At 32.4% G+C, this 27,013-nt stretch overlaps 3 protein-coding genes and 2 long non-coding RNA genes across 5 annotated transcripts; 3 read left to right on the top strand and 2 right to left on the bottom strand.

Moving 5' to 3' along the window:
• The first annotated feature begins 3,973 nt into the window (after positions 1 to 3,973).
• Positions 3,974 to 9,127, top strand: LOC146919093 (uncharacterized). Its single transcript, XM_085712343.1, has 5 exons — positions 3,974 to 4,027; positions 7,577 to 7,781; positions 7,867 to 7,978; positions 8,239 to 8,427; positions 8,548 to 9,127. Exons 2-5 carry the CDS (start codon positions 7,579 to 7,581, stop codon positions 8,800 to 8,802), a joined length of 759 nt encoding a protein of 252 aa, XP_085568469.1. The 5' UTR covers positions 3,974 to 4,027; positions 7,577 to 7,578; the 3' UTR covers positions 8,803 to 9,127.
• LOC146919094 (uncharacterized) lies at positions 4,588 to 6,907 on the top strand. Its single transcript, XR_015011345.1, has 2 exons — positions 4,588 to 4,732; positions 6,660 to 6,907. It is a non-coding gene; the product is annotated as an uncharacterized LOC146919094 (long non-coding RNA).
• Positions 9,128 to 10,313: 1,186 nt separating the features above from the next.
• LOC146919095 (uncharacterized) lies at positions 10,314 to 11,809 on the top strand. Its single transcript, XM_085710560.1, has 4 exons — positions 10,314 to 10,596; positions 10,712 to 11,001; positions 11,126 to 11,290; positions 11,390 to 11,809. The coding sequence occupies exons 1-4, from the start codon at positions 10,429 to 10,431 to the stop codon at positions 11,493 to 11,495; spliced, it is 729 nt and encodes a 242-aa protein (XP_085566686.1). The 5' UTR covers positions 10,314 to 10,428; the 3' UTR covers positions 11,496 to 11,809.
• A 2,585-nt stretch (positions 11,810 to 14,394) lies between these two features.
• LOC146919096 (uncharacterized) lies at positions 14,395 to 15,335 on the bottom strand. Its single transcript, XM_085712344.1, has one exon. It carries the CDS (start codon positions 15,209 to 15,211, stop codon positions 14,588 to 14,590), a length of 624 nt encoding a protein of 207 aa, XP_085568470.1. The 5' UTR covers positions 15,212 to 15,335; the 3' UTR covers positions 14,395 to 14,587.
• A 5,779-nt stretch (positions 15,336 to 21,114) lies between these two features.
• Positions 21,115 to 22,278, bottom strand: LOC146919097 (uncharacterized). Its single transcript, XR_015010658.1, has 2 exons — positions 21,591 to 22,278; positions 21,115 to 21,491 (listed from the first exon to the last, which is right to left on the bottom strand). It is a non-coding gene; the product is annotated as an uncharacterized LOC146919097 (long non-coding RNA).
• Positions 22,279 to 27,013: the final 4,735 nt, after the last annotated feature.

Genomic DNA, 27,013 nt, shown 5'->3' on the forward strand with positions numbered 1-27,013 from the left:
TGGCTTATAGAGTTGGTTTGCCACCACATCTTTCGAACTTGCATGATGTGTTTCATGTGTCGCAACTTCGGAAGTATGTAGCGGATTCTTCACATGTCATTCCTAGAGATGATGTGCAAGTTAGAGACAACCTTACAGTAGAAACTTTACCTTTGAGGATTGATGATCGCAAGGTGAAGACGTTGAGAGGCAAGGAGATACCTCTAGTGAGAGTTGTTTGGGGAAGGGCAGCTGGTGAAAGTCTTACTTGGGAGTTGGAGAGTAAGATGCAGGAGTCATATCCTGAGTTGTTTGCTTGAGATAATATTTCGAGGACGAAATTCTATAAGTTGGGGAGAGTTGTAACGCCCCATTTTTATTTAATTATTTTTAGTAGATGCGTGAATATTTTTATATGACTTTATTTGATATATATATATATATGTGTGTGTGTGTGTGTGTGTGTGTGTGTGTGTGTGTGTGTGTGTGTGTGTGTGTGTGTGTGTGTGTGATTTCATGTGAAATATATGTTTTGTGTGATTTTATGTGATATATGGTGTAATTCTATTTTATTATATGATTTATGGAGTTGTGTTTTATTTGAATGAATATTGTTTTATTATTTGAGGAAATAATATGAGAAATAGAAATAATATAGAATTATTATTTATTTCAATTAAAGGGAATTAAATAGTAATTATGTGAGTTTAGTGGGAGTTAAATGAAAAGAGGGGAGATTATAGTTTTTGGGAGAAAAAAAGATAGAAAAGGAGGCAGAAACATTTTCACGTAAAAACTTTAGAAACTGGTTTTGAGAGAAGGAAGAGGAAGCTAGGAGAAGAGCTAGGAAGAGAGAATCCAACCATTTTTGCTGTAGAATTTGCTGAGATAAGGTAAAGGTGAGATTCCTTTCACTAATAATATGTATAATTCTGAAATTTGATGAATTGTTGTATTCTTGATTTTAGGGTTAGAAAGTTATGCTAGATTGCTATAATGAAATGAATTATGTTGAGGATGCATGTTTTCTATGTTGTTCTGACTGCTATGTTTCCCATAGAACCTATAAACATTGTTGCAAATCACTTTGGGGTTTGGGTGATTAGAAATTGGGTTGATGAAAAGTTGAGATTCTGAGAAAAAGTGATTTTAAGTGTTTTTGAGAAATAAGTGATTCTAGGATAAGCTGTTTTGGAGATTTAAAAATATGATTTTTTTTTCAGTAAAATATGATAGGATTTGTCGAATAGAACGCGTAGGCGAAAACGGAATCGGATTCGGAGTAACGGTTAGGTTTTTACGGACGAAACGGTGAAACCGAAAAAATGGGACTGCACAGAGCTGCGTCGCAGGTGGGCTACTGCCTTCCCACGCCTGGGCGCAGCAAGGCAGCCCCTCATGGGTGACTGCTTGTTGTGTTTTCGTTGCGTGCTGTCAGAACTTCGATTGTTGCGTTCCTGTGTCTTTTTCGCCCCTTTCCGTGTTGAATTAGCTTTCGGTGTAAACAAAAAAGTTGTAGATATTTGAGTTAGCTTTCTAATGGTTTTGGTTTGACATGAAAATGATTCATAGTTTTTGAGTTATGATGAAAATAGTCCAAGTGGGTCTTCAGAAAACCTTAAGAAAACTTAGCATAACTAATCCCAAGTTAGTCCAAAAACTTATGGTTGGTTTCCCAACTTCAAACTTAAGTGTTAGGGATTTAGTTGAGGTGTTTTATGGATATTTGACTTATGTTCTATTGATCAAAACTTAATTGCTTTTGGGGGATGTTTTAGACCTTGAGATGAATGTAATTGATTTATATATATGCTATGTTGTTGATTTCCGTTGTTGATGTCGTTGTATCATCCGATGTCGAAGTTGGGGAGTGTGTCATACTTGTTTTAGGCACATATGTTGTTGTTGTAGTCGCTAGGGGTGGACAAATACGGGTCAATCCTAATGAACCCAACCAACCCGATATAAATTTAGACATTCGGTTCGGGTTAAAACGGGTTACGGGTTGATCGAGTGAATTTTACGGGTTATTATGGGTATATTCGGTTCGGTTCGGTTAGGCAGTGTAGAAGATGTTATTCAGGGGATCGCTGTTGTTATCTATCATTTTTTCCAAGGTGTGTTTTGATCCAAATAAAACACAAGAGGCAACATAGATCGGTGATTTTAGTTCTGAATTATTTGGGTTTTATTCACGAACATATATTCTATTCTACTTAAATAAATTATTTGCTCGTTGGTTGTGTTGATTTGTTTTAGAAATATTGTTTAGATTTTTTGTCGGATGGTGGTGTGTAGCTTACAGTTTTGATTCGTGTCAGATATAACGCCCCATTTTTATTTAATTATTTTTAGTAGATGTGTGAATATTTTTATATGACTTTATTTGATATATATATATATATATATATATATATATCTGTGTGTGTGTGTGTGTGTGTGATTTCATGTGAAATATATGTTTTGTGTGATTTTATGTGATATACGGTGTAATTCTATTTTATTATATGATTTATGGAGTTGTGTTTTATTTGAATGAATATTGTTTTATTATTTGAGGAAATAATATGAGAAATAGAAATAATATAGAATTATTATTTATTTTAATTAAAGGGAATTAAATAGTAGTTATGTGAGTTTAGTGGGAGTTAAATGAAAAGATGGGAGGTTATAGTTTTTGGGAGAAAAAAAGAAAGAAAAGGAGGCAGAAACATTTTCACGTAAAAACTTTAGAAACTGGTTTTGAGAGAAGGAAGAGGAAGCTAGGAGAAGAGCTAGGAAGAGAGAATCCAACCATTTTTGCTGTAGAATTTGCTGAGATAAGGTAAGGGTGGGATTCCTTTCACTAATAATATGTATAATTCTGAAATTTGATGAATTGTTGTATTCTTGATTTTAGGGTTAGAAAGTTATGCTAGATTGCTATAATGAAATGAATTATGTTGAGGATGCGTGTTTTCTATGTTGTTCTGACTGCTATGTTTCCCATAGAACCTATAAACATTGTTGCAAATCACTTTGGGGTTTGGGTGATCAGAAATTGGGTTGATGAAAAGTTGAGATTCTGAGAAAAAGTGATTTTAAGTGTTTTTGAGAAATAAGTGATTCTAGGATAAGCTGTTTTGGATATTTAAAAATATGATTTTTTTTTCAGTAAAATATGATAGGATTTGTCGAATAGAACGCGTAGGCGAAAACGGAATCGGATTCGGAGTAACGGTTAGGTTTTTACGGACGAAACGGTGAAACCGAAAAAATGGGACTGCACAGAGCTGCGTCGCAGGTGGGCTACTGCCTTCCCACGCCTGGGCGCAGCAAGGCAGCCCCTCATGGGTGACTGCTTGTTGTGTTTTCGTTGCGTGCTGTCAGAACTTCGATTGTTGCGTTCATGTGTCTTTTTCGCCCCTTTCCGTGTTTAATTAGCTTTCGGTGTAAACAAAAAAGTTGTAGATATTTGAGTTAGCTTTCTAATGGTTTTGGTTTGACATGAAAATGATTCATAGTTTTTGAGTTATGATGAAAATAGTCCAAGTGGGTCTTCAGAAAACCTTAAGAAAACTTAGCATAACTAATCCCAAGTTAGTCCAAAAACTTATGGTTGGTTTCCCAACTTCAAACTTAAGTGTTAGGGATTTAGTTGAGGTGTTTTATGGATATTTGACTTATGTTCTATTGATCAAAACTTAATTGCTTTTGGGGGATGTTTTAGACCTTGAGATGAATGTAATTGATTTATATATATGCTATGTTGTTGATTTCCGTTGTTGATGTCGTTGTATCATCCGATGTCGAAGTTGGGGAGTGTGTCATACTTGTTTTAGGCACATATGTTGTTGTTGTAGTCGCTAGGGGTGGACAAATACGGGTCAATCCTAATGAACCCAACCAACCCGATATAAATTTAGACATTCGGTTCGGGTTAAAACGGGTTACGGGTTGATCGAGTGAATTTTACGGGTTATTATGGGTATATTCGGTTCGGTTCGGTTAGGCAGTGTAGAAGATGTTATTCAGGGGATCGCTGTTGTTATCTATCATTTTTTCCAAGGTGTGTTTTGATCCAAATAAAACACAAGAGGCAACATAGATCGGTGATTTTAGTTCTGAATTATTTGGGTTTTATTCACGAACATATATTCTATTCTACTTAAATAAATTATTTGCTCGTTGGTTGTGTTGATTTGTTTTAGAAATATTGTTTAGATTTTTTGTCGGATGGTGGTGTGTAGCTTACAGTTTTGATTCGTGTCAGATATAACGCCCCATTTTTATTTAATTATTTTTAGTAGATGTGTGAATATTTTTATATGACTTTATTTGATATATATATATATATATATATATATATCTGTGTGTGTGTGTGTGTGTGTGATTTCATGTGAAATATATGTTTTGTGTGATTTTATGTGATATACGGTGTAATTCTATTTTATTATATGATTTATGGAGTTGTGTTTTATTTGAATGAATATTGTTTTATTATTTGAGGAAATAATATGAGAAATAGAAATAATATAGAATTATTATTTATTTTAATTAAAGGGAATTAAATAGTAGTTATGTGAGTTTAGTGGGAGTTAAATGAAAAGATGGGAGGTTATAGTTTTTGGGAGAAAAAAAGAAAGAAAAGGAGGCAGAAACATTTTCACGTAAAAACTTTAGAAACTGGTTTTGAGAGAAGGAAGAGGAAGCTAGGAGAAGAGCTAGGAAGAGAGAATCCAACCATTTTTGCTGTAGAATTTGCTGAGATAAGGTAAGGGTGGGATTCCTTTCACTAATAATATGTATAATTCTGAAATTTGATGAATTGTTGTATTCTTGATTTTAGGGTTAGAAAGTTATGCTAGATTGCTATAATGAAATGAATTATGTTGAGGATGCGTGTTTTCTATGTTGTTCTGACTGCTATGTTTCCCATAGAACCTATAAACATTGTTGCAAATCACTTTGGGGTTTGGGTGATCAGAAATTGGGTTGATGAAAAGTTGAGATTCTGAGAAAAAGTGATTTTAAGTGTTTTTGAGAAATAAGTGATTCTAGGATAAGCTGTTTTGGATATTTAAAAATATGATTTTTTTTTCAGTAAAATATGATAGGATTTGTCGAATAGAACGCGTAGGCGAAAACGGAATCGGATTCGGAGTAACGGTTAGGTTTTTACGGACGAAACGGTGAAACCGAAAAAATGGGACTGCACAGAGCTGCGTCGCAGGTGGGCTACTGCCTTCCCACGCCTGGGCGCAGCAAGGCAGCCCCTCATGGGTGACTGCTTGTTGTGTTTTCGTTGCGTGCTGTCAGAACTTCGATTGTTGCGTTCATGTGTCTTTTTCGCCCCTTTCCGTGTTTAATTAGCTTTCGGTGTAAACAAAAAAGTTGTAGATATTTGAGTTAGCTTTCTAATGGTTTTGGTTTGACATGAAAATGATTCATAGTTTTTGAGTTATGATGAAAATAGTCCAAGTGGGTCTTCAGAAAACCTTAAGAAAACTTAGCATAACTAATCCCAAGTTAGTCCAAAAACTTATGGTTGGTTTCCCAACTTCAAACTTAAGTGTTAGGGATTTAGTTGAGGTGTTTTATGGATATTTGACTTATGTTCTATTGATCAAAACTTAATTGCTTTTGGGGGATGTTTTAGACCTTGAGATGAATGTAATTGATTTATATATATGCTATGTTGTTGATTTCCGTTGTTGATGTCGTTGTATCATCCGATGTCGAAGTTGGGGAGTGTGTCATACTTGTTTTAGGCACATATGTTGTTGTTGTAGTCGCTGTTGAAGTTGTATGTTGATATACACAAGTTGAGTCCATTTGCATACTCACATCTGTTGGGGGCTTATGCCCTGGAATGTTCATCATTCAACCCGTTGGGGGCTTATGCCCTGGAATGTTTATCATTCACCTGTTGGGGGCTTATGCCCTGGGATGCTTTAACCATCCATATTGTTGGGGGCTAATGCCCTGGAATGCTTAGCATTCAACGCGCGTAGATTGGTACCACATGCATGATGCATTAGTTGTCGTGTTGTCATTGCATTGTCGAGTTGTCGTTGTTGTCGTTGCCGTCGTTGCATTGTCGAGTTGTCGGTGTCGTTATTGATAACAAATTTGTTGTTGTTGTTCAGCGTTGTTGAAGATGATTATGTTGTTGCTATATGTATATTTTTATATACATTTTTAATGATGTATGTTGTGATATGTTGTTGTTCGTTTCGGACATGTTGAGGTTGATGTTGTTGTTCTTGATGATGTTGTTGTAGTTCTTGAAGATGTTGTTGCTGTTCTTGATGACGTTGTTGTTGTTCTGACGTTAATGGATGATATTAATTGATGTTATATAATGATGAATATATATGTTGTTGATGACTAAGATGTGGTAGGATGCTTTATCCTTATTAAATGATGTTAAGTTGATGATGTTGCATAGTCGAGTTGGTGTTCTTTGTTGATAATGACGTTGGTGTTGTGGTAGATGTTGCTTAATGCAGTTGAAAATGAATATGATGCTGAGTTATATATATATATATATATATATATATATATATATATGAACTTGATAATGCTTGTTGTTGAATTGTTGATGTTTTCATTAATTTGATGAATTATATATTATTATTATTGGATAAGTTTCTCACCCCTTCTGCGTATATGTTGCCTCGACCGTGGGTAATGTGCAGGTAATGATGGCTTGTAGGTTGATTGGCTCAAGTGTCTAGGGCTCTGATACATATTAGGATGGGGATTGTCGCGAATGTCTTCTTCATTTCTTTTATGTATCATATTTTGAAAAGACCTCGTTGTTGGGTTTATTATTGTTGAGGATAATGTCTATTCGTTGACGCCTTTGTGCCAATAATTTCGTTGACGTAGGATTTGGTTGAAATTATATTTTTAAAGAACTATTCCGCTGCAGTTTATTAAGATATTCTAAATGTTGGTATTTAAATAATTAGATATTTTCTATTTATGAAATTTTGAAAAGTAGTGTGACACTCCGTTGTGTGATTACTCTGATTTTATTTATTAATATTACGTTGTTTTGAGAACGGGGTGTTACATCAGATCTAATTTACGCCGCCACTATCTCCTTTAGATGTCATTATTGATTTATATTTTGCTAATTGATTTTATTTTCTTTATTTTCTTCTTCGTTGCCCGTGCCTATGCAACAACATGGCAACTAGGCTTTCTTGCCGTCATTCACTTGTGCTCTATCTCATCTCATAATGCTAAGACTTATCTAGGTGTAGCATACCTTTGATTTGATCTTGATGACTCAGCCTAATGTATTCCCTCCAAGTTTTAATTTGAATATTTGGGCTGGTTTGCAAAATTTGGTTTGCCCTTTTCTCTATATATACACCTTCTCTTCTATGTTATTTTTGAATCATCTGTCCTGGATTTAGGTTTAAATTTTAATTCCACCTCGGTTTCGATTTTAGCTTCTTCTTGCCCACTTGATTTTTGAGGTGACGTTGGTGGATTTTGGTCTCTCTTTTTCTTATTTGTGTCCTGTTTTTTTTTAAAAAAAAAATCTACCTGATTGGTTACTTGTTTGTATGTTATGTAATGTCATTATGTCTATCTCTTTCAGTCATGGATAAATGCTCCAGGAATAAGTCCTTCGTGCAAATTGTCAGGGAGTTTGATGACTTTGTTGGGACCTGTCTTGTGAGGAATTTGTGTGCTTTGGTGGAAGGTTCTGATTGTGGTGTTTTTGTGGTGCCTGTTTCATTTGAGGGTATTGAGGAAGGGGTGGACATGTGGATTCCTGAAAATGGTCTCAAACTGCTTCCAAGGTATGTGTTGCGTTTCTTATGGTTTAGTTTTCATGTACACTCTTTAATTTGTTCATTTTTTACTATCCTTTTTCTTGTTATTTAGGTATCGTGTAAAACTTAATGTTGTAGATGGGACTGGCGTTGCAGTTTTTGCTTTGTTTGATGGCCTTGTTCAGGAGCTTGCTTCTCAGGCTTGTGATGTTTTGTCTAGCATGGTAAAAAGTCTTGTTTAATTTACTTCGTATTTTGGTTTGCTGTACATTATTATATTAAGGTGGTCTTTCAATATATTTGAAAAATTCTATGTGCTATGCCTTTTGGTTGATAATAGCCTGCAATATCCAAATCTATCTTTGTCCTGTTTTGAGGTTAATAACTTATTCCTCTCCTCACATTGAGTCGTGTCTTCCAAAACATGTGTGTGTTGGATGGTAAAGATGCTAATTTCTTAATTGCTTTCCGACATTGTTGATAGGATGGAGCTTCCACCTTGTATCCTGATGACTTTGATTTGAAGGTTGGTGATGTAGTTCTGTTTAAGGTAGAGAGAGATCAGCATCTGGTTGGGAGTGGTTGTCCTTGTTTCTGTGTTTTGGAGCTGAACCGTGACCCTGGTGTTGTGGACTTGTTCTTTCGGAGGTTTTTTCCATGTCTTTTGCCCAAAGTAAGTACTTGAATTTTACGGCTCTTGTTTGGGGATGCTGATTTTGTTGATATCTCTTTGTATTTGGCCATGCTGTCTTTTTTACGTTTTGATTTTCGTTTATTGTTTTTTGCTGTGTAGCCATCCTTTGCTGAGGTGGACAATATCAATGCTTTGGCTGATGTATCTGTTGAATCCGATAAGAAAGTTATTGAGTCTGGAAAAGAGGTCGGTCAACCAAATGTTGTTCGCGGAGAGGTTGTTGGATGTGGTGTTTTTGTTGAATCTGCTGGAAGGATTGGTTCTGCAAAGAGGAAATTATCTGAATTCATTGTTGATTTGGTTGGATCTAATGATTTGAAGAAGCCTAAGATGTTTGGGTCTTGCTCTCCTTAGCTTTGTCTTCGCGCTTATGTGTGTGGGGAGTAGATGATATCTTAGTCTTATTATTTTCTATGTTCTGTTTATTATGTTGTTTTGTACCCCGGGATGCTGACTTAGCTTGTTATATCTCATACATGCCATTTTGTTTATAGACTCGTGGGAATAGGATGTTCCAATGCTGTCTTTGTCTGGTTCCTATTCTATTGGCATGTGTGTTGTTCGTTGGAATTCAACACTGTGGTTATGTGTTTTGGATGGGTTGTTGCTCTGGATGTGTAACTTATCTATTATTAATGAAGTTTACCTTTTATAATTGTATTGATCGTATTGCTGTTGACATCGAGTTTTGTTTTTCGAATTGTTGATACCATAGGTTTTTGGTGATTTTCCAGTTGTGGTTAGATCGCTTGTTCCATTTGATCACTATTTTCTTGGTGGTGTTTATTTTCGTGAGATTCGTTTTTTTAACTTCTAATGCCCATAATAATGTTTGGCCCTAACCTTATTATTTTTGTATCAATTTTTTCGGAGTTGATACAAACTTATTATTGTTGGAGGTATTTACACAAATCGTATTCGATAGTTTTACACCAAATATCATGCGTTTTCGAGTTTTTTTTTTAAAGATTAATGTCGATGAATTGTTTCGTTATTTACTTTTCATCTCATCACGATGTGTCATGTGCTCACTAAAAGTGGAAGAGATTTTTGTTGGAGGTATAGTCGATAAAGATATATTTATTTCGATCAAAAGCATATTTAGTTGTTCAATTTAACAACTTTAAAACATGGCAGGTGCGAATTTGATATTCTAAACTGCATTATTTTGATACAAAAAAGGGTCTAAGGAGGTATGGTTGATTTTAAATTTTGTATCTCTGCTGATTAATAATTGTGTTTCGTTGGAATAATTTTATTTGATTATTGATATGTGATTTTATATCGTTTGAAAACATTAAAGTGGTCAGAATTCTGATTCAAGGAGGTATTGTTCACTTTTTTATTTTTTTTAGATATGTCAACTTTTAGTTTTATACCCTCTAAAAACGGAGACAAAAAAGAAAAATTGACATATTTATAAGGACTAAACACATAGTTAAACTTTTTTGGCAAATGTTAACTTGTGCCCTCAAAGGCACATGTTAAGGAATTCATTATAGAAATATACGCATCAAAAGTTGTGTAGTCAATTTCTAAAAAGTTAAAATATCATCTTTTCCAATACAAAGTTGCTTTTTTTGAGTTCCTTAACATGTGCCCTTAGGGCACAAGTTAACATGACCCAACTTTTTTTTAATGGGAGATGGTATTTTTCCTTTATTTTGTATTGTTTCTACGTACTTTTTTCTTTTTATAGAAAAGAGAGGTCTCTTTTGTGTTCCATCAAAAAAAAAAAAGGTCTCTTTTGCGTGTTCATGTTCTATGTCTTCTATATGGTCAAATATAATAGTAATAATAGATACAGACAATATGATTTATAATAATAATAGCAATTCCTCTCACAGAGAAAAAAATATATCTAATATGTGTGTGTGTGTGTGTGTATATATATTTCCTTTAGGACTATGTATGCGTTATCTCTGAGCTATTTTGTGTGCGTTGGTTGCTGGTTTTCTTTTGCTACTCCATTTTTCCTCGATGTCTTTGTCTTTGAATGGACCGTCGCTACTTGACAGTATTTCTGCCATTCGGTCTGGGAGGTTTGATTGGAAGCTCAGGGTAAGGGTTGTAAGGATTTGGGACCTACCTGATCGTGGTGTCGATGATGTGGTTAATTCAGTTGAAATGATTTTGGTTGATCAACTTGTAAGTTCTTCTCACGGAGTTTATTTCAATACTCATCTATTACTTGTGTGTTTTTTTTTTGTTCTTTGTATCTAGATGTTTATCTTTGTCTATTGCATGCTATTGCTTTGTTTAGGGGGATCGAATTCAGGCAACTATTCTGAAGAGGTTGGTGCCGTTGTTTAGAGGTACTTTGTTTGAAGGGGAGATTTATCGGATGTCCTTTTTCTCTGTTTTGCCTAACGTTGGATTGCTTTTGTGCACCTCTCACCCTTATAAGCTACTCTTTGATTTGAGAACCTCTGTCCGTCCGGCTGTTGCGTTTTCCATACCTCTGTCTTTGATGGCAACAATGAGGCAGTTTTTGTTTTGTTCGACGATGGTACACGGGAAGAAAGATTTGCTCATTTGCTTTCGAACACAGAGGTTCTACAACTATCTTTTAACACCAATTTCAATTTTTATTCTTAAGGCCATAAAATTTTACATGTATGGTTGTTTGTTGAGAAATACTTAACGTCTTTATTTATTGTCTTGATTGAACCGATAGAGAAATCATTCAAAGGTCTGCCCACATCAATTTCAGTCCTTATTTGGGAAGAATTTGCTTTTTTTGTTGGAAAAGGAGTCTACTTCCAATCCAACTTTGGATTGTTGTTATAAAGTTGTGGATATTTGTGGCAATCCAATCATCATTGATCTATTCAATAGGAAGGTGATGTACTCCTTCCTTTTGATATTACACACTTATCTCATAAACTTTTTTATTTTTATGTTCGTTGAGACTTATGCAAAGCTTTCTTCTACTGTGCAGAATTCCAAGTTTGACTTTGAGTTTTTTCCAATCGGTGGTTGTGAATGTTATTCGAGGGGACAATGAACTTGATGAGCATCTATATTTCTTTTTTGTTAGCCTGTGAAAGCACGTAGATTCATATGGTTTATACAATACATTGTGAAAACAGTCTGTCTGTTTTGTATTGTGTTTTCTACAAGTTGTTTAATATTTCTCTGTGTTTTGAAAGAACATGGGTGAAAAATGGAAACAAGGTGAACAGTTTCGAACAAAAAAGAGTATTTTTTACATTGTGAAGTTCAACAGTCTGTGAAATGATGTGCTCTTTATCAATGCATCTTTAGCACAACAAAGTACAGAAAAAGAGATTGTATTCTTCTTTGTGGATTTCCCCTTCATGGTTAATATTATGTATGTGTGCTTTGGTGGTTTTTATATTATTGCTGCTGTTGCTGAGTGATAATATCTATTCTTAACCGAATATATTTGGTCTGCTCACGTTGTTTTCGAACTTAAATAAAAATTAACAGGATATTCCAGCCGTGCGTTGCACGGGTTCGTACACTAGTACTCACACATTCGGAAGAAACCAACATCGGAGGCAAACACACAAAAGGCAAGGCTACCTTATCAAACAATATAAAGAAAAGGTGAACCACTCATAAAACATACAAAGGGATTCAATTTTCTTTCCCAATAACCAATTCCAAAATAGGCTTTTGATAACATCTACCACTTCTTTCTCTTAGTATTCGTTAAAAGAAAATATTGTATAATTTCTAACCTTTCAAATATGTCATAACAACGTATGCCAAACGTACCTCACTCGCACCTTTCAAACCTTACCTTTTCTTAGCAAAAGAGTTTAAGACTTGCAATAAAGAAAGGATATTCCCCATATGTTCATCTGTATCTCAAACCAATTATAAATTTCGTACCAAATAGCACCTGCAAATTCACACCTAACGAACAAGTTATATTCCCTTTCTCTGACTCCTCAGCACAAATTACCCCTCAATTAACTCAAACACAAGATACTCAAAGACATAAATACAAAGATGCTGACAAGTTAGTTATACCGCGTAGGAAATGTTAGTTGGGAACAACAAAGCTCATCATAGTATATATATTAACAAAAACTTCTATAAATTATTATGTAAACTTGAATAAATCTTATTGAAAAAACATAAACGTGAATCATTGTCCAAGTTTGGAATTTGCATGTTTTTTCAATTTAGTCAATTACTAATGGATTGTAAATGGTCAATTGGACAGTGTTTATGATAACAAGGACAACTTAGTTTTCCGATAACAATGATTTCATGGCTTTTATTATAGGCATGGCAACATAACCCACCCAGACATGCCCGCCCCTTGCCTCAAATTTAACGGGGAAAAGTCGATTTAACTGAGTGTGGATACGGTTGTGGGGAAAACTTGTTTTTTTAGTACGGAGGCGGGGTAGGGGATGCTTATGCCCGCCCTGCACCCACCCATACCTTTTCCCCTTGTTGGAATTTACCTTGTAATGTGTAATAATCTTATATGTAGTTAATAGGTACCAAGCTCTTTTAATATATTGCTACTCTTAAGAAACATGTTTATTAGAGTTATCATGCTCTTTTACAAAAGTTTATTAGACCTTTTATTATTAATTTAATTATTGTTTTTTTGTTGATAAAAAAAAGGAAAAAACATGCAAATTTTTATTTATTTTTTAAAATAAATACAATTTATGGAGGTGGGGGCTGGGATGGGAAACCCGTCCCCATTGGGGATAGGGTCAGGTGTTCAATTGTTACCCCTAAAACGATTTTGGGGCGCGTACATTGAAGCGGGGGCAGAGCTGCAATGCTTAAACCCTCCCCTTGTCATGTCTATTCTATTAGAAAAACATGCTTGCTTATAAATATGTATATATCACATAATACATTCATGTCCACACACAGACTAATTTTTACTAATACAATGAAGAGGTTTCCACGTCTTCAAGTTCATCATCTTCATCTTCTCTTAGATTTGAAAATTCAATTCAATAAAAAAAAGGGGTACCTATTCATCTTCATCTTCTCAGATTTCACGGGAGAAATAAATTTAAGGGACATGATAAATTAAACTTTGATCATTCCTCTTGAACCAAGCAAACACTACAATTGCAATTCTCACGACAAAAGGAGCATCTCTCTGCAATATCTCCAATTGACATATTGGGGTACCTATTTACGAAGAAAAAAAAAAGGTTACATTTTGCAAAGTTGTAGTTTCATAACTTATATTAATAAGTACATGAAAGAGATCCAAAAACCTCATTTTCTTCTCGACCTCTCACACCGCAGATTGATCTAAGGAAATGCGGATGTTCAACCATTGCATCCCAAACTCCTCACCTTCTTCTTTGAACCTCGTGATCAAAGCCTTACATACATTCATCTGTCTTGTTTCTTCCTTCAACTCGGAAGGTTGAACCTTTTCTCTAACTCGTCCAGCCATATTCCTGAAAAGGAAAAGCTCTTTAACTTCATTATCAGATTAGTCACCTTCTTAAATCGTTGTCAAACAAATCCATCACATTCCTTTTTTCAACCATCTCCAGAAGAAAAAAAACAGCAAGGTAGGTGAATATCTAGTAGCAGCCTCCTGGGGTGATTCATAATCATATCGTCCTCCATCCATATGGATGTAGGCTCAACCTTCACTCACTCTTTGCGAAGGAAAGTTCTCTCCCTGCTCGTCAATTCATATGGTATTTTGAATTGTTGAACTTATTTTACAAATTAAAACCGATTAAGAAGAGTTGTATATATTCTAAGTTGTTAGATTGTGCTGATAATGTGTTATGAAAATAGAGATGATAAAGAGAAAGATAAGTGTCTACCACTAAATAAAACAATTTAATTCTCCTAATGAAACAAACAGCTAGCAACTAAAACCAAAACAACATAAATCAAAACAATACACATTTCTCCCAACACACAATATAAAAAACAAGAAAAGCATTATAACGACTACTAAAATCTAAATCATAGTAAGAAACCCTTCATCATTTCATTGAAGTGTATGTCTAGATTCGTAGTGACATTGACAAAATCACCATAAGTCTGCGATTTTAAAGGAAGCTACATTTCGAAGCTTTAATTAAACTGCTCTTACTATGATTTTTCCAAACTCACTGCTTATCAAATCATACACGAAACATGAAATTGGATCATTTTTCTCTCATCTCCTTTTTCCAAATAAGAAACGTATAAGGACAACAACCATAACAATACTCCCGGCTGACCCAGCTGCCAGAACTGGCCAATTCAACTCAAAACCTTTATCCTTCATATTCATCAAACTAAATTTCCAAACCCCAATTTTCTTTTGCAGAGCCCTCTTATCTTTCAACCATTTCTCCTTCTCCACCTTCTTCCCCATCAACATACTCTCAAGTTCCTCAACCTCCCTCTCTTTCTCATAAATCTTTTCCTTCATCTCTTCCTCAACCCTAACCCTCTTACTATTCTCCTCAACCTCTTTCATCTCAATAACAACAATTCTCCTTTCCAATTCCCTAACTTTCATTTCCATCTCCGCATTCTCATGCTTCAATTCTTTTCCTTCTTTCTCAACGATCTCAATCTTATTTTCTTTCTCATCTAACATCTTCCTCAGTTTCTCTACCTCAGCTTTTGATTCCACCACTTCTCTTCGGAGCCTCGCCGCCTCCTTCTCCAACTCCGCCGTTGAATCGGAATTCTCGCGTAATTTTTCAATCTCCGTCTTCATTTTCTCAATCTTTTCCTTCTTCTTTATGTTCTCTGTTGCTAGCTCATCACATTCACATTCCAAAGCAGCCATTATTTTCTTAATTGATCCCTTGTCATCCCCTATCCAGATAAGTAATGCATAAATAGAAAAATGAAAATGAAAATGGAAGTTAACGTTGAAGAGAGTTAGATCATTGATTAAAGACGTTGAAAATTTTGTGATAAGAATGATGAAGATTGTGGTGTTGGGATGAGTGGAAATGATTCCGTAAGAATTGCAAGGTCATCAATACTATTTTACGAGAAAAAATTGGAGATTTTTCGGCCAATGGAAGAAGTATTCAAAATTCGGATGTTATTTCTTTAAAAAATTGAAATATTTTTTTAAACATTCAACTATTTTTGTAACAAAAAAAAGGACATCTTATGTGTGTTACTCTATTATAGGAAAATACAATAGTATGAAATACACGAATATAGAATAGTACAAGGTATAAACAAAGACATATCTGTAGTTCTATATTATGCAAAGTAGCCGACATTAGCCACTACAGTTATTTTTAAATTTCGACTTTAGAAGCGTAAAGTATATTCTAATTGTACATGTCTAATTGTACGTTGTATACTCTAACAAAAGTATATTCTATTCTTTTTAATTATTGTATTTTTAATATATGCGTAAAAACCACGACTTTCATTTTGAAATGAAGTTAATAGTTTTTTTTTTTGGTTAAGTTGACTAATGACTCTAGCTCACGTATTTTTAAATGCGAAGTGAAATGTGTTTGAACTCCGTTCCGCACATATAACATGCGTTCGTTGTTGATAGAGTTAAGCTCCCACGAGTAGACCAAATTAAAATTTTAAAATAAATTGATCAAATAGGATGCAACTAGTATGGATACCCGTGCCAAGCACGGGCTAGAATTCCCTTGTAATTAAAATATTGGATGAAGATGTGGTATTATTCTCATTTTTATAGTTGTTTTATGTCCAATAGATTGATCCACACTAATGTTGGCTCCCTCTATAAGGTCCAATGATGGTATAATAATCTAATTCAATTTTACGGAGGAAGCATGTGTGGTTCCGGGTGTTACAGATGTAGAGAGTCTCAAACATGAGTGAGAGACGTTAGTGTTTTAAGAGTCAACTAAAGTTCTACATTGGATGCAAGAGTAAATATTGAGAAACATATGAGTGGTATGAGTCATATACCTAATTCGTTAATATTTAGGTTAAGGTGTGGTGTCAAACTCACTCGTGTGGAATCTCTTTATCTAATGAGATAATCAAACTCAATGTAGTATTCTTTGAAAGTCAAAACATTGTTATGAACCGTTCTTTTTTAATTTTTGGATGTCATTCTCTTTCATATGAAATTTTTCATTCAAAGTCTATTATTTCAAATTTATTCACTTTTGGACTTTGGTGGCAAATGAAAATGGTAAAATGCTGATGCATTATGCTAAGTAGACAAAAATATATGCTTATTAGACAATTTAAAATTATTTAACTAATCTAATTTGTTGGTAAACTAATTACCCAAAGGAAAAAACTTAGGTACAATTCCTTAGATTTAACTAAATTTACCATGATTTCCTTAAATCCATAATTTATGAAAGTTTGTTATATCCAAAAAAAAAAGGTGCATTTTTAGTTAAGAACCATACGAAAAGCACCTAAAGAATTGTGTACTAAGTTTTGTCCATACCGAAAAATCTCCAACTCCTTCAACAAACCCATAAAATAACCGACAACTCACGTTATTCCCTATACACCCACAATAAAACGCATAATATTTTTATTTTTTTAAGAAAACAAAACACATAATATTTATTGTCTTTCTCCTATCTTCTCATGTTTAAATTCCTTTTTCAATTCCATATTTTTTTTCCTTTTAATTTTATTTCTTTCTTCTTATGGAAGAAAAGAACTGAAAACTCACTCCATGAAACCACCACCAACCAAACTGTTTAATCGTGCCTTAATTTGACCTGATTTAAATATGTCTTGTAATTACGGATGTGGATAGTTGCGCACTTGATTAAGAGATCTGTCGAGTGTGGGTTAAAAAGTTCTATATATATTGAATGGAAGAGTAGACTTTGAACAACATATAAGTGTGATGACTCAAATACCTGATACCTATAGGTTTTAGACGAAGATATGATATCAATCTCACTTGTGTGGTTTCTCTTAATATAATGTTTGATCAAACTCAGTGTAGAATCCCCTAGAAGAATGCATATGTATTATTCTGAGTTGATAAAACTATATACTTATTAGAAATTTTAAAATGATGTGACTTTTTTTTTAATTGAGTCTAATTTTTTGGTAAAATAATTAATATGATGATTCAACCCAGTGTAGGTTCACCCAAAAGTCCTAACATTATCCCAACATTATGGTAAATTGTTTTATTAGTTTTTTAATGTCATTTGTTTAATTTTTTATTTTAAATTTTGGTTATTGGATATCATTCACTTTCATATTAAATCTTTTATTCAGCCTTTATCATTTAAAATTCTTTCACTTTTGGTCTTTGGTGAGATTTGACAATGGAAAACTCTATATGAGTTTTGCTAATTTGACAAAATAAATGGTTATTAGAATTTTTTAAATAATGTGGCGCTTTATTTATTTAGTTTATTTTTTTGGTAAAATATTTACTCAAAAATCTCTAACTCCTTTGACAATCCAGTAAAATACCATATATTCAGTTTATTTTATATACTTTTATAGACAAAGCACAAACACTCCTTTTTTCCTTATCAGTTCTCTCATGTTCAAATTCTTTTTTTGTCTTTTTTTCTAATTTATTTTCTCTCTTCGCATGAAAGAAATGAACAAAAACCTCCCTCTATTAATTCATCACCAACCCATTTTTTTACCCTGTTATGCATTCCTCAATCTCATTTGACTATGTTACCAGATTACATATGTACAGTCTCACATGTAAGCGAGAAATGTTAATAAGTCATATGTGACTTAAAATTTCACATTAGATGCAAGAGTAGATGATGAGAAACATATAAGTTAAATGACCCATATGTCTAATGCGTCAACAATTTGGATGAAGATGTGGTGTCAATTTCACTTTTGTTGTTACTCCTAGGATAATGTGATTATCCAATCTAGTTTAAACGAACCCCCCCCCCCCCCCCCCCCCCCCCCAATGATAATTTTTTTTTTGGTACAAATTTGTTTTTTTTATGTCATCCGTTTTTATGCTATTTTTTTTATCCCACCTCCATTATTTTAAATTCCTTCATTTTTGGTCTTTGATGAGATCTAACAATGTCAAAATATAGATGTATTATGATGAGTTAACAAAATACATGTTTCTTAAACATTTTAAGTGAAGACATGGTATCAATATCACTTGTGTGATTACTTTTACCCTAATATAATGGTCCAACCCAATGTAGACTCCTTCCCGAAGTGTCAATATTATGATGGATTATTTTGTTAGTGTTTGGATGTCATTTGTTTAATTTTTTAATCTAAAATTTATTTTTTGACTGTCATTCACTTTGATGCTATGTTTTTTATTCAATCTCTATCATTTCAAATTCTTGCATATTTTGTTCTCCTTCAAACCATAGATTTGATAAAATCTTATATTTCTCTTCAATTTGAGTTACATGGCATCCTTGAAGTTGTGAAAAATATATCTCATCCTTCTTGTAAACGAAGCTAGTAACACAATTCAACAACGTAATATCAATCATCACCAAAAGGAAACAATAGTGGATTTAAATGAAACATATGTGTCATAAATTCGTTCGAACTCCTTACACAAATTCTTAAGAATAATGGTTTTCAATAAGCCAAAACTTAATGTAAATTTTGAAACCATTTTTTTCCTAGCTATAATTATTAAAATATTGAAATAAATTATTGGGTTAAATATGTTTTTGGTCCCTATAAAATTGGGACCTTTTAAGTTTAGTCCTTACTTAATTTTAATTGTTATCTTAGTCCCTAATTTTTTTCTGCACTCAGTATTAGTCTCTCCTCAATTCAAATTTGTTTAATTTATGGTTAAACTCTTCAGTTTTTGAACAATTTTTTTGCAGACATGTTAAGAAAATTAGTAAAAGTTCCTCTGCAAAAAATTGTTGCAAAATTTGATTTTTACGTCCATATTTTGTTAATTTTATCTTTAACTTTTGTCATTTTAAAAAATTCATATTTAATTCGTTTCATGTTAAAAAAATCTAAATTTTAGTAAATGAATCTTTCATAGTGTTCTAAACTTGTCTCAAACAAATCGTTCAAGAATTTAAGAGTTTAAGGATAATTAAACAAACTTTGTTGTAACAGTGACTAAAATTAGAAGTAATTTTTTTTGTAGGGACTAAAAAACCTATTAAAATTAGGTAAAGACTAAACTTAAAAGTTTACAATTTTATAGGGACCAGAAACATATTTAACCCTAAATTATTTTAATAACAAAGCAAAAACTAATGATGAAAAGACATAATAAAGGTAACGAATTAATCTACATACATTGCCTTGCCAAATGAATCACAAGTGAAAACTCTTTTTATGAGATGGAGTAGTATTTAATGCTCATTAGAAAGAAGAGGTGTCATGTGTACTTTAGAAATTTTAAACCGGTTAGAATTTCCCTAATTTTAAACCGATTATTGTAAGACAATAAACATATTACATCCAATCGTAAATAAGAGAACTTAATGTTATAAAGGAGATTCAAAATCACATTTTTAGCAAGGAAACCCTATTTAAAATTGATATACTAATATAAATAGATATTAAAATGGTGAAGATATTTTCAATTTTCTTAAATATCTTTTGGACATATTTTAATATATATTTAAATATAGATGACAAAATTATTTAGTGAACCGCGTTTTTAATCATTTTTCTTTCAACCGCTATTTATCGTGAAACTTTTCTCGGAAATGCATCACAAAGTGTCTTACCATTTGAATATCTATTTAATCTATTTTCAATCTTAATATCGCATTTTTGATATTAATTTATATTAATATTAATATTAATATATCATTTTAACAAAACATGATATGAAAATGGTGAAGATATTTATCGTAGTATAAATAGATATTAAAATTGATATATTAATATAAATTGATATTTTCAAATTAAAAATGAGTATCCCTACCCATCAAAAAAAAATGAGTATCCATTATTAGCAAAATAAAGATCACGGTTAGTTAAAGAAATCAATAAAAATAAAGAAATAGTACAATGAATTCATAATGTTGCCAAATTAATATAATGGCGATTTCATAGTCAAGATTGTACAATAAGTTTAAATTAAGTTTTAACTAATATAATTGCCAAATTAATATATAAGTTTCGACAAATATTACACTAATTTTTTTTGGTAGGCGTGGAAATCTTAACATAAAAAAAAGGAAACGTTCTATTAAACCTAAAAAGCACAACACCAGTCCAAAGAGGTGATGATGGATAAAGAGAGATGCTTGAAAAATCACATTCTGATCAAAATAAAAGAAAAATGTCAAAAAAATTTAAAACAATATGCAAGGTCGTTCTTCTCGTTGAAAGTTTGACCACATATTCACAATGCATTTGTGATGCATTCGCGAGAAAAGTGTCACGATAAATAGCGCGGCTGAAAGACAAATGATTAAAAACGTGGTTCACTAAATAATTTTGCCCTCTATATTTTTTATAGGTGCATATCAATGTTTTACTAATCTCTTCTACAAAAAAAAAAGAAAAGAAGAAGCAATAATCGCTTAATTTATTTTTCACATATTACTGATTCATTTTATGGTGTAGGTTTTTCCATAAAAAGCGATCGGACTAAGCAGCCATATAGTTAAAGAACATGTAAAAATACATACTCTATATTTGCTAAACTATGTTCCTGGTTATCTACTCATAGAACTTCTTGTCAAAGAGCTACAATGAAAACCATTAAAACAAATTCAGCAACCTCGTAATCTTTTCTTAATCTCTTATTTAATATCAACATTCAAATAGAAAATTACATAGAATTGTTATTTTGATTTCATTCCATATATCAGAATACAAAAACACACATGGAAAAATCATTAGAATTTGTAACTTAGCATTAAGAATTAACCTATATATAGATCAAAATGTAGGAGTAAAAACATATGACCATCTTTGTAATAAAAAAAAAACTTGTAAAATTGTGAATCCTAGCAAAACTTTTGATGATCGTCTTCACACAACGTATTGTGCTCCTTTTGTGGTCGCCTCTCTAAAAAAATTAGAGTGGTTGTTATCGTGACATGAACAACTCCTTAAGTCCATCAGTCTTTATTCCAGGTTTACAAAATGAAGTGGGTATCTCTTCTCCGGCTTTTTAAACTTCTTTTCCACACCTGAAGAATAAAAATTAAATTGAACATTTCAAACTCACTACATAGCTAAAGAGAAACATACATCTAGATCCAAATAGAAATGCACAACAATTATATAACCTTAAACTCCCAATAAAATAGCATTAACATACACCGTTGAGATACCAAAATGCTCGACAATTTTTTTTCTTTCAAAGGTGATAATAATACAGAAAAAGATGCATCCACGAATAAAAAATTGTTGTTGTGTGTGCATTTGCTAATGCTGAGAGATGAATGATGAATTATTGTGCAAGATGAGTAAATAGTGGTATGTATATATAGCACCCTAAACACTAAAAATGAAGAACATGATTCATGTCTGATTCATGGAATCTGTGATCTGCAATTTCAGCCCTCTTAATTTCTTTTGTTTAGTGCACCAAAGAATCGGGCGTCACCCCTTTTTTATTATGAAAAATGAAGGAAAAAAAATGAGTGAATGAATATGCCTTTTCAAACACCTGTGATCTTTTTATTCAATGACATTCCAAATTCGAATCGTATTTGTGTTTTGCATATTGATTACTCTATAAATACACGAAATAATTTTCCTTTCACTCCAAACACCTGTAAAATCAACTTTGATAATAATACACGATTTTATTTTATAATCCAAGCAGTCCATGTTGATAAGCAAATAAACATGCCACCCGTAGCAAATGTTTACTATGAAGATGAAGATGAAGATAAATAAGAGATACAAAATAAAAGGATTTTTAATTTGTACCCAAAAAAAAAGATTTTTAATTAATGATATATAAGTCAAACATTATTGTACCGTTTCTGTATCCCTTTACATACACACCTTTTTAAGAATTAAAAAATTAAAATTATTTCTTAATAAAAACAAAGATCTGGTACCTTTTTAAGAATTCACTAATTAAAACCTTTTCTTAATAAAATCAATGATAACGCAGTGATACTACCATAACATATGCCAAGATCAAAACAATTAATGACAATTAGCATAGAGAGAATGACACGTGTACTATTGAAAAAAAAATAGCGCAAATCTTACTTACTAAAGCTTAACCCCTAAAGCTAACCCTAACCCTAATATTTTCCCCCCATTTTTCCCTCCACTTTTCTAAGCCATTGGATCTTGCACATTTAGGCGCCATTCAATTTTAGCCATTGATCATATTTCATATTTATCTCTTCTATTTTCCGAAACAACTATTTCATATTTATCTCTTCTATTTTCCGAAACAACTATTTCATATTTATCTCTTCTATTTTTCAAAACAACTATTTCATATTTATCTATTCTATTTTCCGAAACATCTTACTTACTAAAGCTTAACCCCTAAACATAACCCTAACCCTAATATTTTCCCCCCATTTTTCCCTCCACTTTTCTAAGCCATTGGATCTTGCACGTTTAGGCGCCATTCAATATTAGCCATTGATCATATTTCATATTTATCTCTTCTATTTTCCGAAACAACTATTTCATATTTATCTCTTCTATTTTCCGAAACAACTATTTCATATTTATCTCTAATTCTGAAACAAATTGGCCCTACAACTATTTCATATTTTTCTATAGCTCTATTTTTTCGAAACAACTATTTCATATTTATCTCTTCTTTTTTCCGAAACAACTATTTCATATTTATCTATAGCCCTATTTTTCCGAAACAACTAAATCTAACCCTAACCCTAACCCTAATATTTTTTCCCCATTTTTCCCTCCACTTTTCTAAGTCATTGGATCTTGCACATTTAGGCGCCATTCAATTTTAGCCATTGATCATATTTCATATTTATCTCTTTTATTTTCCGAAACAACTATTCATATTTATCTCTTCTATTTTCCGAAACAACTATTTCATATTTACCTCTTCTATTTTCCGAAACATCTTACTTACTAAAGCTTAACCCCTAAAGCTAACCCTAACCCTAATATTTTCCCCCATTTTTCCCTCCACTTTTAAAGCCATTGGATCTTGCACATTTAGGCGCCATTCAATTTTAGCCATTGATCATATTTCATATTTATCTCCTCTATTTTCCGAAACAACTATTTCATATTTATCTCTTCTATTTTTCGAAACAACTATTTCATATTTATCTCTGCTATTTTCCGAAACAACTATTTCATATTTATCTCTTCTATTTTCCGAAACATCTTACTTACTAAAGCTTAACCCCTAAAGCTAACCCTAACCCTAATATTTTCCCCCCATTTTTCCCTCCACTTTTCTAAGCCATTGGATCTTGCACATTTAGGCGCCATTCAATTTTAGCCATTGATCATATTTCATATTTATCTCTTCTATTTTCCGAAACAACTATTTCATATTTATCTCTTCTATTTTCCGAAACAACTATTTCATATTTATCTCTTCTATTTTTCAAAACAACTATTTCATATTTATCTATTCTATTTTCCGAAACATCTTACTTACTAAAGCTTAACCCCTAAACATAACCCTAACCCTAATATTTTCCCCCCATTTTTCCCTCCACTTTTCTAAGCCATTGGATCTTGCAAGTTTAGGCGCCATTCAATATTAGCCATTGATCATATTTCATATTTATCTCTTCTATTTTCCGAAACAACTATTTCATATTTATCTCTTCTATTTTCCGAAACAACTATTTCATATTTATCTCTACTTCTGAAACAAATTGGCCCTACAACTATTTCATATTTTTCTATAGCTCTATTTTTTCGAAACAACAATTTCATATTTATCTCTTCTTTTTTCCGAAACAACTATTTCATATTTATCTATAGCCCTATTTTTCCGAAACAACTAAATCTAACCCTAACCCTAACCCTAATATTTTTTCCCCATTTTTCCCTCCACTTTTCTAAGTCATTGGATCTTGCACATTTAGGCGCCATTCAATTTTAGCCATTGATCATATTTCATATTTATCTCTTTTATTTTCCGAAACAACTATTCATATTTATCTCTTCTATTTTCCAAAACAACTATTTCATATTTATATCTTCTATTTTCCGAAACATCTTACTTACTAAAGCTTAACCCCTAAAGCTAACCCTAACCCTAATATTTTCCCCCATTTTTCCCTCCACTTTTAAAGCCATTGGATCTTGCACATTTAGGCGCCATTCAATTTTAGCCATTAATCATATTTCATATTTATCTCCTCTATTTTCCGAAACAACTATTTCATATTTATCTCTTCTATTTTTCGAAACAACTATTTCATATTTATCTCTGCTATTTTCCGAAACAACTATTTCATATTTATCTCTTCTATTTTCCGAAACATCTATTTTCCCCCCATTTTTCCCTCCACTTTTCTAAGCCATTGGATCTTGCACATTTAGGCGCCATTCAATTTTAGCCATTGATCATATTTCATATTTATCTCTTCTATTTTCCGAAACAACTATTTCATATATATCTCTTCTATTTTCCGAAACAACTATTGCACATTTATCTCTTCTATTTTCCGAAACAACTATTTCATATTTATCTCTACTTCCGAAACAAATTGGCCCTACAACTATTTCATATTTATCTATAGCCCTATTTTTTTGAAACAACTATTTGATATTTATCTCTTCTTTTTTCCGAAACAACTATTTCATATTTATCTATAGCCCTATTTTTCCGAAACAACTAAATCTAACCCTAACCCTAATATTTTCTCCCCATTTTTCCCTCCACTTTTCTAAGCCATTGGATCTTGCACATTTAGGTGCCATTCAATTTTAGCCATTGGTCATATTTCATATTTATCTCTTCTATTTTCCGAAACAACTATTTCATATTTATCTCTTCTATTTTCCGAAACAACTATTTCATATTTATCTCTTCTATTTTTCGAAACAACTATTTCATATTTATCTCTTCTATTTTTCAAAACAACTATTTCATATTTATCTATTCTATTTTCTGAAACATCTTACTTACTAAAGCTTAACCCCTAAACATAACCCTAACCCTAATATTTTCCCCCCATTTTTCCCTCCACTTTTCTAAGCCATAGGATCTTGCACATTTAGGCGCCATTCAATATTAGCCATTGATCATATTTCATATTTATCTCTTCTATTTTCCGAAACAACTATTTCATATTTATCTCTTCTATTTTCCGAAACAACTATTTCATATTTATCTCTACTTCCGAAACAAATTGGCCCTACAACTATTTCATATTTTTCTATAGCTCTATTTTTTCGAAACAACTATTTCATATTTATCTCTTCTTTTTTCCGAAACAACTATTTCATATTTATCTATAGCCCTATTTTTCCGAAACAACTAAATCTAACCCTAACCCTAACCCTAATATTTTCTCCCCATTTTTCCCTCCACTTTTCTAAGCCATTGGATCTTGCACATTTAGGTGCCATTCAATATTAGCCATTGATCATATTTCATATTTATCTCTTCTATTTTCCGAAACAACTATTTCATATTTATCTCTTCTATTTTCCGAAACAACTATTTCATATTTATCTCTTCTATTTTCCGAAACAACTATTTCATATTTATCTCTTCTATTTTTCAAAACAACTATTTCATATTTATCTCTTCTATTTTCCGAATCATCTTACTTACTAAAGCTTAACCCCTAAACATAACCCTAACCCTAATATTTTCCCCCCATTTTTCCCTCCACTTTTCTAAGCCATTGGATCTTGCACATTTAGGCGCCATTCAATATTAGCCATTGATCATATTTCATATTTATCTCTTCTATTTTCCGAAACAACTATTTCATATTTATCTCTTCTATTTTCCGAAACAACTATTTCATATTTATCTCTTCTATTTTCCGAAACAACTATTTCATATTTATCTCTTCTATTTTTCGAAACAACTATTTCATATTTATCTCTGCTATTTTCCGAAACAACTATTTCATATTTATCTCTTTTTTTTTTCCAAAACAACTATTTCATATTTATCTATAGCCCTATTTTTCCGAAACAACTAAATCTAACCCTAACCCTAATATTTTTTCCCCATTTTTCCCTCCACTTTTCTAAGCCATTGGATCTTGCACATTTAGGCGCCATTCAATTTTAGCCATTGATCATATTTCATATTTATCTCTTTTATTTTCCGAAACAACTATTCATATTTATCTCTTCTATTTTCCGAAACAACTATTTCATATTTATCTCTTCTATTTTTCGAAACATCTTACTTACTAAAGCTTAACCCCTAAAGCTAACCCTAACCCTAATATTTTCCCCCATTTTTCCCTCCACTTTTAAAGCCATTGGATCTTGCACATTTAGGTGCCATTCAATTTTAGCCATTGATCATATTTCATATTTATCTCTTCTATTTTCCGAAACAACTATTTCATATTTATCTCTTCTATTTTCCGAAACATCTTACTTACTAAAGCTTAACCCCTAAAGCTAACCCCGTGAGACCCGTGCGATGCACGGGTCGGCGTTCTAGTATATATAATAGAGATGCCAATGCGCCACGAAACATGAAATTATAGTACACCTAGAGAGAATTTTGTGTATTTTAAAAGGAAAAGAAAAGAAAAGTATC

This window comes from Medicago sativa, chromosome 5, assembly GCF_051527215.1.
Source record: "Medicago sativa cultivar Bolivia chromosome 5, Bolivia_mono, whole genome shotgun sequence".
Lineage (NCBI taxonomy): Eukaryota > Viridiplantae > Streptophyta > Magnoliopsida > Fabales > Fabaceae > Medicago > Medicago sativa.